General features: G+C 54.6%; 2 protein-coding genes across 2 annotated transcripts; one reads left to right on the top strand and one right to left on the bottom strand.

Annotated features, from left to right (window-relative positions):
* On the top strand, positions 745-9,930 carry CUEDC2 (CUE domain containing 2). Its single transcript, XM_003483550.4, has 9 exons — positions 745-902; positions 7,966-8,052; positions 8,397-8,540; positions 8,626-8,687; positions 8,775-8,905; positions 8,991-9,173; positions 9,314-9,375; positions 9,462-9,522; positions 9,600-9,930. The coding sequence occupies exons 2-9, from the start codon at positions 7,979-7,981 to the stop codon at positions 9,744-9,746; spliced, it is 864 nt and encodes a 287-aa protein (XP_003483598.1). The 5' UTR covers positions 745-902; positions 7,966-7,978; the 3' UTR covers positions 9,747-9,930.
* On the bottom strand, positions 10,043-14,219 carry FBXL15 (F-box and leucine rich repeat protein 15). Its single transcript, XM_021072747.1, has 5 exons — positions 13,935-14,219; positions 12,027-12,157; positions 11,700-11,853; positions 10,862-11,367; positions 10,043-10,370 (listed from the first exon to the last, which is right to left on the bottom strand). The coding sequence occupies exons 1-5, from the start codon at positions 14,067-14,069 to the stop codon at positions 10,181-10,183; spliced, it is 1,116 nt and encodes a 371-aa protein (XP_020928406.1). The 5' UTR covers positions 14,070-14,219; the 3' UTR covers positions 10,043-10,180.

Raw genomic sequence — 14,260 nt, 5'->3', positions numbered from 1 at the left:
AGAGAGAAGGCTGTGGGCTTCCCCATAGGGTAGCACAGTGAAGCTGTGGCAGCAGGAGCAGAAAGAGGAAGCTGAGGCCTTACCGGGTACTGGCGTTCAGCTGTCCTGTGCTATATGAGAAGCCCAGCCAACAGAGGCATGAAGGCACTGGGGGTGGGCATGGCCTGCAGGCTACCCTGGATCTGGGCTCAGGTGGATCCTCACTCAGAGCACCTCCTCACCCCTTTCCAAAACAGGCTCCTAGCCCTGAAGACACCCTAACCTTGGGGAGACATCGCTGTTAAGGGAATGCAAAGGAGACAGATATGGTGGGGAAGTCAGGACCTAGGAGTCGATGGGTGACAGGGCTTGAACCTGGACTGGACACGAAAGGGGAGAGACCCTGGGATTTGGGGAAGAACACCAGGTCTAGGTGCAGGGCCACCAGAACCAACCGGGAAGCCACGAGTCTTTCCATGGGTGGAAGGACGGGAGAGACAAAGAGAAGGGTGGTGGTGGGGTAGCTATAGGACTTGAGGGCGGAGACTTGGGGGCGAGGAAATACTGCAGATGGGAAGACACTGGGTGGGGTCAAAATGTTCTCCATCTCCCGCCGCTGACAAGGAAGTAGGCGCGGATTCAATCAGTCGCTGAGACTCCACCCACTGGCGGGACCTCCACGCTTAGCTCCTCCCTACCCTCAACAAAAATGGTCGCCGCAGGAGCCCGTCCAAATTCGTGAGACAAATGAAAGGGAGTGCAGAAGCTCCGCCCAGTTGTGGGCAATGCCCTTCTTAAAAATGGCTACCACAGCGCTAGTGTAAAAACACCGCTCTGGGCCCCGCCTTTGATCTCGTTGGTGGGGCTGGGGGATGAGAGCTGCATCGTGCGGGACAAGTCGCCGGCGGCGCCCGACGGAGCAGGTGATTTCCCCTCCAGGCCCCAACCCAGGGCTAGGAGAGTCTCGGAGAGCATTGACCCAGGGTACCTGTCCGGTGTGTCTCCCCACGGTACCCCCGGGGACCGCCGGACCCCCATCTCTGATTCTCGCTGTGGCCTGTATCAAGGCACATCCCAGCTTGCTCGGGCCTCCCTCCTCATATGTCCCCAGGGCCTCAACCGCATCCCATTGCCCTCGGGTCCGCTATTCTGGACCCTTACGGGTACACTGCTCTCTTGTTTAGGGAGCTCTTGCTTCAGGGGTCGGCCATCATCCCACTTCCTGTACTGCAGCCTGACTTTGAATACCGGAATCCCTTGTATACCCCTTGGTGTCCTTGGCACCTCTAAGACCTAACTTGAGAGTCAGGAGATGTCGTCTGGAACCTGTGTTATGAGACTAGGACCCCAGGAGCTGGGTTTCACAGGGGCTGGGAAAAGCAGTGAAGACCTCGTTTCTAGACCCTCTGAATGCCCCAGGACTTCTTCCACGCTGCTTCCAGGACTCCTCCTACCAAACCGCCTTGTGCTCTCCCTCCACCTTGGGCACCTCCCCACCCCAAGGGAACAGTATGGTACTCCTTCCCCTAGTCTAACTTCATTTTGCCCAAGGGTTCTATTTGGAGCATCTGGAGAGTCCAGGCCTGTGCCTGGTCCTGGGGATGTTCTCAGGCAATGAGGATAGGGCAGTAGGGTTGACTGCAGGGAGGAAGTGAGTCCTGCCGAGTGAGAGGCAAAGGGAAAGACATTCTGAGTGGGGAGAAAGAACAGATTCTTGAGGTAGGCAAGAGGGCCAGACAAGCAGGAGAGAAAGATCAGAATATAGGCTGAGGAGAGACCGTTTGCATTGAGAGGTGGTGTAGTATAGTGGTTAACAAGGAGGGTTCTGCCTTGGTATAACTCTGCCATTAACTTACTTTGTGACCCTCAGTGCCTCTGTTTCTTTTTGTGTAAATGGGATAATATGATATATTACTATCTAAATTTTAGGGTAATTGTGAGGATTAGGTGTTAATACATGTAAAGTGCATAGAACAATCCCTGGCAGATTGTAAAGAGTTGATAAATACTAAATATTACTACCATCATCAGAGGTGTTTAAACAGGACTCATGACAGGATGACAGACACATTTCACATGTGCCACTAACCAGAGAATCGTGATTTGGAGGCCCCGGGGTTCTGTGGTCCATATTTAGAATTTGAAAAATCTCATTGGGGAGCTCCCCTCATGGTGCAGTGGAAATGAATCCTACTAGGAACCATGAAGTTGCGGGTTCGATCCCTGGCCTTGCTCAGTGGGTTAAGGATCCGGTGTTGCCGTGAACTGTGGTGTAGCTCGCAGACGTGGCTCAGATCTGGTGTTGCTGTGGCTCTGGCATAGGCTGGCGGCTACAGCTCTGATTCGACCCCTAGCCTGGGAGCCTCCATATGCCTCAGGTGCGGCCCTAAGAAGACAAAAGACAAAAAAAAAAAAAAAAAAAAAACCTTACTGAAATCATTTTCAGAGTTCCCTGGTGACTCAGGGGGTTAAGGTTCCAGCATTATCACTGCTGTGGCTCTGGTTAACAGCTGTGGCATAGGTTCATTCCCTGGCCTGGTAATTTCCGTATGCCAAAAAAAAAAAAAAAAATCAGGTTCTTACCCTGGAGAATCCTGGCTGCTTAGGCTGTAGCTTCCCCTACTCGGGGACTATGGGGGAGAAATATTAGAAGAAGCCTCTGGGTAGGAAAGGAATGCTGAGGAGGCCTAGGGGGATGGAGAAAAAGGAAAAATGGCAAGCTTGGAAGACTGGGTAAAGTTTGGGGAGCCCAAGAACAGGAGGAAAGGGGATATTATTTCCTTAGAAAACAAGCTAGAGCAAAAGCTCAGGGCAGGAAGACCTTTTATTGGGGCACAGTGAGGTGTTTCCCAATAAAAATGCACTGGCCCTCAGACCTTGGTTAGAAACCTAGGGGTATTGGACACAGCCTTGAGAGCTGCTCTCCTAGAAACTGGGATTTCATGCAGCATCACTGGGCCTTTGTCTCAACAGAGGACAGCAGGCAAATGATAGCAACCGGGATTTGGTATAACCCAGGGTAGACGTAGGTCTCCATAGAGGGCTGAGCTCTTAAGGGAGCTGCAAGGTGGGATCCGGTATGCCTGATCTGGGCAGTTCTGCTCCTCCCCAGGGCCCACGCTAGGCTCTGGAGTGAGAAGCCAGCCTACCGCTGCTAAGATAGGGCTTCTCTGTCGTGTTGTCCAAGGTGGCCCTCTGCTATCACAGCAACTCTGTTACCATTCAGGGGACCAAGGAACTGTGATTATAGATGGCAGGCAGCCCTGTCTCAAACCACTTGAAAGTCTTTTTTTTTCTTTCTTTTTTTTTTTTTTTTTGTCTTTTTAGGGCCACACCCATGCCATGTGGAGGTTCCCAGGTTAGGGGTTGCATTGGAGCTATAGCCGCTGGCCTACACCACAGCCACAGCAATGCCAGATCCTTAACCCACTGAGCGAGGCCAGGGATCGAACCTGCGTCCTCATGGATACTAGTCAGATTCATTAACTGCTGAGCCGCGATGGGAACTCCATCAACCCATTTGAAAGTCTTGATATCCCCCTATGCCTGGAGTAGAATATACACTCAAGTAGGTATCCTGGATTTATCTCTTGACCACTGCAGTCAAGCCAAGTGACCTTGGACAAGTCATTAAACCCACTGAGCTTCTTGCAGACATGGCTTGGATCTGGCGTTGTTGCTGCTGTGGTGTAGGCCAGCAGCTGCAGCTCCGATTCAACCCCTAGCCTGGGAACCTCCATATGCTGTAGGTACAGCCCTAAAAAGACGAAAAAAAAAAAAAAAAAAAAAAAAAAACCCCACTGAGCTTCAATGTCTTCATTTGTAAAGTGGAAAGTAACAGTTTTTTGAGTGTCTACTTCACAGGAGACAATGAGAGTACATTGATGAATAAACCAAGTGTATGGTCCCTGCTCTCATGACACAAGTGGAAGAAACATTAAATATTGCCCCAATAATTTTAAAATTATAGCTGTAGGAGTTCCCATTGTGGTGCAGTGGTTAACGAATCCGACTAGGAACCATGAGGTTGCGGGTTCGATCCTTGGCCTTGCTCAGTGGATTAAGGATCTGGGGTTGCCGTGAGCTGTGGTGTAGGTTGCAGACATGGCTTGGATCCCGCGTTGCTGTGGCTCTGGTGTAGGCTGGAAACTACAGCTCCGATTAGACCCCTAGCCTGCGAATCTCCATATGCTGTGGGAGCAGCCCAAGAAATGGCAAAAAGACAAAAATAAATAAATAAATAAATAAATAAATAATAAAATTATAGCTGCAAAAGGTGCTGCTCGGTAAGGTAACATGCCTCTTCAATGAGGGTATAAGATGGAGGCGACCAAATCAGTTCCAGAGGGTCAAGGGCAGCATACCTCGAAGGAAACTGTAGATTGAAACCTGAAAGGTGAGAAAAGTCAGCAGGCAAGGGGTGGAGCTGGAAGATTGCCCAGACAGAGCAAACAGTTCATGCTAAGACCCTTGCCGTGAAAAAGCTGGAGCCACGGGCAAGCTGAAAGCAAGCCAGGGCAGAGGGGCCTGATCCTGGGAGGGCATGGTGCATGGTGAGGCTGGAAAGATGTAGGCAGATATAAGGCCCTGAATTGAGGATCAAAAAGAATTTGGGGAGTTCCAGTGGTGGTGCAGTGGTTAACAATCCGACTAGGAACCATGAGGTTGCGGGTCAATCCCTGTCCTTGCTCAGTGGGTTAAGGATGCGGCGTTGCCGTGAGCTGTGGTGTAGGTCGCAGACACGGCTCGGATCCCACGTTGCTGTGGCTGTGGTGTAGGCTGGAAGCTACAGCTCCAATTGGACCCCTAGGCTGGGAACCTCCATATGCCGTGGAAGTGGCCCTAGAAAAAGCAAAAAGACGAAAAAAAAAAAAAAAAGAAAAAGAATTTGGACTTAGCTGAAGGGAGGCAGGAAGTCACTGATAGGTTTTAAGCAGGAAAAACATGATTTTTTTGTAAAGATTGTACAGTCATGACCTTTGTGAAGAATAGCTTGTTGGGGGCAAGATGGTAGTGTGGAGAAGGGTTAGGAGACTCTTGCAGTTACAGAATGAGATGGGGCAGCGTGGGAAGAGAGATGGAGGGAAATTGTTGTATTAAGAGATAATGGTCAGGGCTTGGTGACTGATTGGATGTGGGAAGGCAAGGGGTCAAGGCTGATTTCCAGACTAGCGGCAGAAACAGCTGGTGCATGGACAATCATACACTGAGGACAGCCCTGGAGAAGTATAAGATTTGGGAGAATGTCACCTGGGGACATGTTAAATCATCCCCAGAGAGGTGCCAGAGAAGTAGATGTACAAGTGTGTAGCTCAGAGGAGGAGACTATACTAGTGAATTGGACATTTGGGAGTTGGGGTCATGGAGTTAGTCCATGAAGACATGGGCCCAGATGAGATCTTGCAGAGAGAGAGGGTGCACACTGAGGAGAGGGGAGGAGCAGCTTTGAGTCTGAGCCTTGCTGCCACATTTAGGGAGAAGCAGGTGAGATGGGGATAGAAAAGGGAGCCTGAGAAGAAATGGCCAGAGAAATAGAAGAGAGATGGGAGGGTGTGATGCTTCCTAGAGCAACGCTGATGCTGTCTGAAAGGGCAAATGTTAGGTGAAACTAAAAGAAATTGCCTTTTTCTTTTTTTTTTTTTTTTTTTTTTAAGGCTGCACCCATAGCATATGGAAGTTCCCAGGCCAGGGATTGAATCTGAGCCACAGCCATGACCTAAGCTGCAGCTACAGCCATGCCAGATCCTTTAACCCACTGCCCTGGGCTGGGGATCCAACTGTGCCTCTGCACTGAGTGGAGCTGCCTCAGCTGGATTCTTTTTTTTTTTTTCCTTTTTCTTTTTAGGGCTGCATCTGTGCCATATGGAAGTTCCCAGGCTAGGGGTTGAATCAGAACTGTAGCTTGCCAGCCTACTCCACAGCTACAGCAACGCCAGATCAGAGCCGCATCTGCAACCTACACTGCAGCTTGCAGCAACACCGATCCTTAATCCACTGAGCAAGGCCAGGGATGGAACTGCATCCTCGTGGATACTAGTGGTGTTCTTAACCTACTGAGGCACATGGGGAACTCCTTTAGCCAGATTCTTAACCCACTGTGTCACAGTGGGAACTCCTTTCTTTTTCTTTTCTTTCTTTCTATCCTTTTTTTTTTTTTTTTGAGCTCAAAAACAGGTAATATTGGCAGACTCATATGGTTCAACTGACTTAGACCAAAACCTAAAAAAGTAACTTATGATCTTAACCTGAGGAAATTTGGTAGAGATGTTGGGGCAGAAGCCAGACTGTAGTTGAGGAGAAGTGTGTAGAATGGAGAATAAAAGGGATAGACTTGCCAGGACTTGGTGATTGACCAATTGCAGCAGAGGGTGAAATCAAAGGTAACCCCCAAGTTTTCGCTTTCACAGCTGAGTGAATTGTGTCAGCTGGTAAAACAGGAGGAGGTGCCTGTTTGGAGCGGGAGGTACACAGATTGGGAGGATATGCTGAGTTTGGGGTAGGTGCAACTTGAGGTGCCTTTGAGTCTTCTGAGTGAGATGATGAGCTGACATCCATCCTATGGGTCTGGAGCAGTTCATAACCACCTACATGTTCCTGATGCCCAAATACAAACTGTAGGGAATCAAAAGCATGTAGGTAGGAATGGAATAAGTCAATAAGTAGTTATTGAGCGCCTGCTAAGTGCAAGCATTTTTCTAGGTGCTAGGGCTATCCCAATGGGTGAGACAGAGTCCCCCCTTCCATCTTCCTCTTCTTTTTTTTGGTCTTTTTGCCTTTTGGGGGCTGCACCCGCGGCATATGAAGTTCCCAGGCTAAGGGTCGAATCGGAGCTGTTGCTGCCGGCCTATGCCAGAGCCACATCAACGCCAGATCCAAGCCGCATCTGTGACCTACACCACAGCTCACTGCAATGCTGGATCCTTAACCCACTGAGTGAGCCCAGGGATCGAACCCGCAACCTCATGGTTCCTAGTCGGATTCGTTTCCACTGCACCATGTCAGGAACTCCCACCTCCCTCTTCTTAGAGCTTACATTCCCTGGGAGAGGACAGACCACAGGCAAATCAACATAAAATAACATCAAGCTATAGTATAGCTACATAGAAAGTAGAGCAGGGCGAGGGACGGGGAGTATGGGGCAAGCCTGTTTTGGGTAGGTGAATCCGGGAGGGTCTCTCTGTGGAGGCAACTTTTGAGCGGAGTCGTGGTGGAGGTGAGGGGGTGAGCCATGTGGGTGTCTGGAGGAGAAAGGTAGGAAAAAGCTGGAAGTTTGAGGAACAGCAAGGAGGCTGGTGGTTCAGGTGTGCAGTGAATGAGGAGCATGTGGCCAGCGCACCGTCTGGTAGGGCTCTGCAGGCCATCTAGAGGATGCAAAGTCCTCTAGATGGCCCCAAACTGCTGGAAGGGCTAGGATTGGGAAGGAAGAGAGAGTCCATTTAAGGCTTCCCCATCTATCTGGGCCTCAGAGCCAGAAAAGCCCCTTTGTGCAGAGGGTGGGTGGCCCATTCCGGGTGGGGGAATGGCTGTGCTTGGTCCTGAGGCCTGCTTCTTGGGGGGCTGGACAATAGGCCCTTTGTGGACTTGGGGGCCAAGTGGCCCTCTCAACGACGAGATTCCTCAGCCAGGAGGCATGTGACCTCAAGACCTTGGCTTCTTGCCAGAGGGTCTGGGCCTGCTTCTGGGCAATGGGGTGGGGAGAGATGGGGAGAGGTCACGGGAGGGGTGAAGGAAACCACTCTGGAAACTTTTTCCTGAGACAGCGTTCTGCCCTGTCTCTGGCTGAAGGAGGTGGAGGGAGGCCGGGAGGGGGCTGTGGCTCCCTCTGCTTGAGGGAGCGGGGGAGGGCTGGAGAGCTGGAAGCTCTGGGCAACATCAACAAATGGTTTCCACAGCAGGGCAGGAGGGAGGAGCTGGCCGCCCCTGGACCTAGCGGGTAGGGGCAGGCGGAAGGGGGGCCTGACAAGCTTCCCTCTTGTGTCCCTTCAGAAGAGGAGAGAGCATGGAGCTGGAGAGGATCGTCAGTACAGCCCTCCTTGCCTTTGTCCAGACGCACCTCCCAGAGGCCGACCTCAGGTAGAAGCTGCTGTCCTTGAAGGGTCATGCTAGAGCGACGGCTGGAGCTGCTGGGCAGTGCCCTGGGCCCTGGCCAATGGGAGGACTGGGGTGGGAAGCACTCAGCCCTGTTCCCGAGGCTGGGGAGGGCTGATGATGATTTGCTGGTATGGCCTTACCTCTCATCTCATTCCTCCCCCTTGTTGAACTTTGGATGGGAAACCAAAACTCTGAGGGAGGGTGGGATACTCCCTGGCCTGAAGGCTTGAAGTCTGGTTCATGGACCCTGTGAAGCCCGGGGCTGGAGTCCCAGGCTAGGTAGGGACGCTGACGGTAACAGGGCTCGTCCTGTCCCATTCCTGCAGCGGCTTGGATGAGGTCATCTTCTCCTACGTGCTTGGGGTCCTGGAAGACCTGGGCCCCTCAGGCCCATCAGAGGAGAACTTCGACATGGAGGCCTTCACTGAGATGATGGAGGCCTACGTGCCTGGCTTTGCCCACATCCCAAGGTGGGGCCTGGCTGGGGCCAGAGGAGGAGGGGGGATGGCTGATTGTGGGAGGGTCATCCTCTTACTACCGTCCTTGCTTTTTCAGGAGTACAATAGGGGACATGATGCAGAAGCTCTCAGGGCAGTTAAGTGGTGCCAGGAACAAAGGTGAGTCTAGGAATCGGGCATTTGGGTGACTCAAAACCCCCTCCCCCAAAGCCCGGGCAAACCTGTTGCTTTCTCTGCCTCTTTAAGAGAACCTGCAACCGCAGAGCTCTGCGGTCCAAGGTCAGGTATCCGCCTCCTCAGAGACCCTGCAGCGGCCTGAAAACCTCAAAGAAGAGACTAGGTCTTCTCCTAGTGCTGCTGGGGACACCCCAGATGAGGTACTGGTAAAGGAGCGTACCCGTGAGGCAGCAAGGGGGCAGGAAAAGAAGAAGTCCTGCCTTTTGTCAACATTTATGCCCACAGGCAGCCGGCACTGAGGAGGAGCTGCTGCCAGGGGTGGATGTACTCCTGGAGGTGTTTCCTACCTGTTCGGTGGAACAGGCCCAGTGGGTGCTGGCCAAAGCTCGGGGGGACTTGGAAGAAGCTGTGCAGATGCTGGTAGAGGGGAAGGAGGAGGGGCCTCCAGCCTGGGATGGCCCCAACCAGGTATCCTCTGCCAGATCCCCACCCCATCCCACTTAACCTCAGCTACGTTCCACTTTAGTGTGAAGCCCCCGCCCCGAGCCTGTCCCCTGGCTTCTCCTGCTGGTGGCCTAGGGCCTAGACCAGGCTTCCCCTCTCTGCAGGACCTGCCTAGGCGCCTCAGAGGCCCCCAAAAGGATGAGCTGAAGTCCTTCATCCTGCAGAAGTGAGTCTGGGCTGGGCTGGGCTGGGCCGGGCCCTTAGAGGGTCTTCCCAGGGTGGCAGGAGCTTCACCCAGCCAGTTTTTGGCAGGTACATGATGGTGGATAGCGCAGAGGATCAGAAGATTCACCGGCCCATGGCTCCCAAGGAGGTGAGACAATTGGGGCTGCTCGGGGTGTGGAGTGGATGCGACTGGCTCCTGCTACTCACTGCCTGATTGCCTGACAGGCTCCCAAGAAGCTGATCCGATACATCGACAACCAGATAGTGAGCACCAAAGGGGAGCGATTCAAAGATGTGCGGAACCCTGAGGCTGAGGAGATGAAGGCCACATACATCAACCTTAAGCCAGCCAGAAAGTACCGCTTCCACTGAGGCACTCGCCGGACTCAGCCCGAGCCTTTTAGGCTCAGATCCCAGAGGGATGCAGGAGCCCTACACTCCCACACAGGGCACACCCTATCTCCTGTCCCCCTTCTTTCCCAACTTCCCTTGCTCCACAGTGTTAACCTCCTCTTGGAGCTGCCACCGGCACAGTAAAGGTAGCCCGAGGAAGGTTTGAGTGCATTCTAGTCATTTCACAGCTGTGGTGCTGGGGTTCTGCGTCTGTCTGACCTTCTCTCCCACCCTCACACCCCCTATCTCCAACAGGGCAGCAGCACCAGGCCAGAGGGGGTAAAAAGCTCTTTATTCGAAGCTCCAGGGTGGGGCAGGGCATTGGCCTCTCACCCAAGGCCCCCACAGTTGTTTCCCTGCAGTTCACAGTGAGGCCCTGCCACACAGTTCAGCTGTGCCCATCGGCAGGCGGGTCAGACCTGCAGGTTGACAAAGGGTGCAAAGCCCACCATGTCCTGCAGCAGCACCAGGGCCTGATGCAGCGGCGGCTCCACGTCGATGTCCACACCGCGCTTCCGCAAGCGGCTCAGGCTCGGCTCGGCCACATGGTGGCAGTGCCGCACCCGCAGCGAGCGTAGCGCCGGGCAGTACTCGGCCAATGTCCTGGGGGAGGAGTGGGGTGAGGCTAGGGGCACGAAGGTGCTATGCCCAGCCCACCGTATGGAGCGAGTAAAGCCCCTGTCACCCTCCAGTTCGGGGCATACTTCTTCCCTCAGCACCGAGGGAGGGGGGCCTGATTTGGGGTCCTACACTCAAAGCCTGCAGTGAATCAGAGACTTCCTGTTTCTGAAACCGGGAATCTGCTTCTCACCTGGGCCCAGGAATGCAAGGTTTTCCCCGTGTTGAAGAAAAGCCAAAAATCTGACTTTGTGTTTTGTTTATGAAATCTGTCAATATGTAAATACTGGTTCTAAAAAGTTTTTAAACTGGGCTCTCTGGCCTAGGCATTCCTAAAGGCCCTTCCTGTTCAGAATGGGAGTGTCGTGGTAGCAGGAAGATCCAGAAACCCCAGTTTTGTTTTTTGACAACTACAGCTGACCTCTACCCACAGAGGCTAAGTGAGTGATTGCCCTCTTCCCACCAACCCCAGGCACCTGACACCGTCGCTTCCGACGCGCAGGCAGCCGGTTAGGTCGAGGTGCTCGAGTTCTGGGCAGTTCCGAGCCAACTCCTGGACGGCGGCGTCCCCCACATTGGCGTTTACCGCCAGCGAGAGGCTGCGGAGGCCTGCGCCGCGCCTCTGCGCCAGGTACACGATGGCCTCATCCTTGAGCTGTCGGCAGGCGGTGAGGTCCAGCTCCTCAAGGGCCGGACAGCGGTCAGCGAGGCCGCGCAGCGCCAGCCCATCTACCCAGTCACAATGAGCGAGCGACAGGCGCTGCAGGCGGGGGCAGCCCTCGGCCAGCGCCCCCAACGCGCGGCGGCTCAGTTGCCCGCAACCGGCCAGCGCCACACTCCGCAGCTGCGGATTTCGAGCCAGCACGGGTACCAGATCCTCGTCGGACAGCCATTCGTGACACGGCGCCAGCGCCAGCTCCTGCAGCCCCTCGGCATCCCGCAGCAGCCAGGCCAATGCGGCCCGGGGGATCTGCGGACCCACCTGCGGGCGGGGAGGCATCTCGACTTTCAGATGGTCTCGTGGGCTGGCGCAGCCTATCCGCCCCTGAGTTCTTCCACGGCAGCAGGTCTCCCTCGGGCTTGCCACCTACCCTCCCAATAGAGACCCTACGCGCCCTCTAAGCTGATTCCCAGTACTTGCCCTCCTCGCTAGGTGGATCTCTTCCTGGGCATTCCCGGAGGCCCAAGGGGGGTCCAGAACGGAAGGCAGCGGGGCTGGGGGCGGGGGTTCAGGGGTAGGGGCAGGGGGTTGGGGGCTGGGCTGGAGGCGGGGCGGAGGCGGTACCCAGAAGGGGCGGGGCTCTGGCTCCTCACCTGAGCGGCGTCGAAACGGCGCAGCCCGGCCAGGTGCAGCTGCACTAGCGCCCGGAAAGCCCGGCTGACGCGCTGTAGTCGGAGCAGCTGGCGCAGCGGCACCCGGCTGAGGACGTGTGGGAGCAGCACATCTTCCCAGGGCAGGTCCAGGAGCCTGCGGGTAAAGGGGCGTTGGCGGCGGCGTCCCCGGGCCGCTGTTACCTGTGAATCCGCCTCCGTTATGCTTCTGAGCCCTGGCTCCTAAAGGTGATCCCCAGACCCGGCCTTGGTTCAGCTCCCCTCCCCCAGGTCCTTCTTCCTTCTCTCGGCCCCTCCGGTGCTCGGTACCTGACGGCTCCGGGCTCTTGCTCCCCTCCGGACGGCTCCATCGGTGGCTCCATCGGCTGTCTACTGCGCGTGCGCAGCAAGGTCTTCTTGCTTTGGCCTTGGAGAGGCCGCAGCGAACCCGCCTCCTTGGGCTGTAGAGACAGACCGATTCAATCGAGTGCCGGCTCACTGAGGATCCTGTTTGAAAGCGTTCCGGATGGATCCCGAAACTGAAGGCGGAACAGACTGGTGGTGTAACGTTAGACCTCGCCTTATCCGCTACAGGGCTTGAGACCCGAGGCTGAAGCACGCGATGGTGCAGCAGAGCTGGCTTCTTTTTTTGTTTTGGGCCAGTGGCCGCCTCTAAGTAAAGTGATGGGAGGAGCAGGCAGAGCCAAACGTAGAAGGGGCGGGGCCAGGACTCCAAGGTTCTGGGCCCTACATTCTCTGCCCTCTGGTCGCCTTTAGTGAGTTTGAAAAACGGAAAGAAACTATCCTGTCTCTGGCATGTAGTGAATGTCCAGTGAGTTGAATGAGCAAAGCTAGAATTTTCCTTCTTTCATCAAGCAAACTTGCCCAAACCTCCCATCCTGGCTAATTCTGAAGTACAGAGCTATCCAGCCCCTTCCACTCCTGAAAGATTTGGAATGGGTTTACACCTTGGGGAGAGAGATGTAGGAGGCAAGAAGGGCTATAGGGACTATATCTCCAGCTAGGTCTCTTTCCTTTACTCAAGAGGTCTAGAGTCCTGAGAACGAATGCTCAGTTCAGCCCGCCAGGAATGCTGCTCCTCTTAGTTGTAGGATCTGAGGCTGGACCCGCCTTGGGGCAGTGACCGCCCCAGAGCTCTGGGCTCAATCTCCGGGCCGCACTCTCACCGAGTCCCCAGATTCTAGTTCCAGGGTCCGCTCCAGGGAATTCCTGGACCAGTGCTTTCCCCATCATCCATTTGAGGGGAGGGTGTGAAGGACGCCGAGGGATACTACTCTCTCTCAGAGTTCTCCCACCCCTGCCCCCAGCAGGATTGCCCTCTCCCTTCGCGCAGCCCTTCACCTGTCCCTTTTTTTTTTTTTTTTGGGGTCTTTTTGCCATTTCTTGGGCCGCTCCCGCGGCATATGGAGGTTCCTAGGCTAGGGGTCTAAATGGAGCTGTAGCTGCCAGTCTACGCCAGAGCCACAGCAACGCGGGATCAACGCGGGATCCGAGCCGCCTCTGCAACCTACACCACAGCTCACGGCAATGCCGGATCGTTAACCCACTGAGCAAGGGCAGGGACCGAACCCGCAACCTCATGGTTCCTAGTCGGATTCGTTAACCACTGCGCCACGACGGGAACTCCCACCTGTCCCTTTATAACGAAAACTGCTTCCCATCCATTATCTCATAAGGACTTTGGGCGCCTGTGCAAGGTGGGCAGGTCTGTTCTATCATTCCACTTTAAAGATGAAATCGAGGTCCTGGAGAGGAAGCGCCTTGTCCGGGGCCAAGAGAGTCGAGAGAGAGAATTCTGGCATCCTGGTTTTCCCCGAATCCCTTTCACACTCCTCTACCCTCCCCCACCCCGCCCATCCACATGCTGCGAGAAGAGAGTAAACAGCAAAGGGAAAGGACAAAGGAGGGTCAGCTTAGGTAAAGGACTCGCTCTGTTTTCCTCCGACTGCCTGGGGAAGGGTGGCTGAAGGAACAAATCTTTGCTAAGATTGAGTCAAGTGAGCGCGCACCACCTAGGGCCGCGCGCCTCCTTCCCCTCCCCGCTTTGTTAGCGCTCCTGCGCCTGCGCAGTGCGACAAATCGGGCGCTGTCCCCTTCAGCACCACGCGGAGCCCGCGCCTCCCCTCCCCGCGGTGAGCCCCGCGCGCCCCCGCCTCGCACGTTCTCGCGCCCCTTGACCGCCCGAACAGACCCCTTTTTTCCTTCCAGGATCACCACCTGTCTGTCTTGGAGTTCGCAAGGAGAGCAGTTGCTATAGTAACTCTGGCGGTGCTTTCTTAAAATAGCTGGGCCGCTTCTACCTTGGCCAAGGGCACAAGGGTTGTTTCTCACTTCCTCTAGTCCAGGCGTCATTCCTTCTAATCTCTTACCCCTACACGGGCGGGATGCCTAACTCAGGCAGCAAGGAAGTTCTTTCTGAAGTCTGACTAACGTCCTTCCTGCTGCATCCCGGGCGAGTGGTCAGGTTGTCTCCTGGGTCCTAGACTCAGAACCTTCGGAGGTTTTGAGGCGGTGTTCCCTAGATCTTTCTTCCATAAGTTGAT

The sequence above is a fragment of the Sus scrofa genome, chromosome 14 (genome assembly GCF_000003025.6).
Source record: "Sus scrofa isolate TJ Tabasco breed Duroc chromosome 14, Sscrofa11.1, whole genome shotgun sequence".
Classification (NCBI taxonomy): Eukaryota; Metazoa; Chordata; class Mammalia; order Artiodactyla; family Suidae; genus Sus; species Sus scrofa.
Note: the sequence above shows the minus strand (reverse complement) of the source record. Positions and strands in the feature narration are given on the sequence as shown.

Excerpts from the sequence above, each read along its gene's own strand:
- FBXL15 (XM_021072747.1), bottom strand. The coding sequence starts at position 14,069 with ATGACGCCTGGACTAGAGGAAGTGAGAAACAACCCTTGTGCCCTTGGC. Across the intron at positions 12,158-13,934 it reads GCGAACTCCAAGACAGACAG|CCCAAGGAGGCGGGTTCGCT; the intron begins GTGGTGATCCTG and ends CTGTCTCTACAG. Across the intron at positions 10,371-10,861 it reads GTCGGAAGCGACGGTGTCAG|GACATTGGCCGAGTACTGCC; the intron begins GTGCCTGGGGTT and ends CTCCTCCCCCAG.
- CUEDC2 (XM_003483550.4), top strand. The coding sequence starts at position 7,979 with ATGGAGCTGGAGAGGATCGTCAGTACAGCCCTCCTTGCCTTTGTCCAG. Across the intron at positions 8,688-8,774 it reads AAGTGGTGCCAGGAACAAAG|AGAACCTGCAACCGCAGAGC; the intron begins GTGAGTCTAGGA and ends TGCCTCTTTAAG. Across the intron at positions 9,376-9,461 it reads AAGTCCTTCATCCTGCAGAA|GTACATGATGGTGGATAGCG; the intron begins GTGAGTCTGGGC and ends AGTTTTTGGCAG.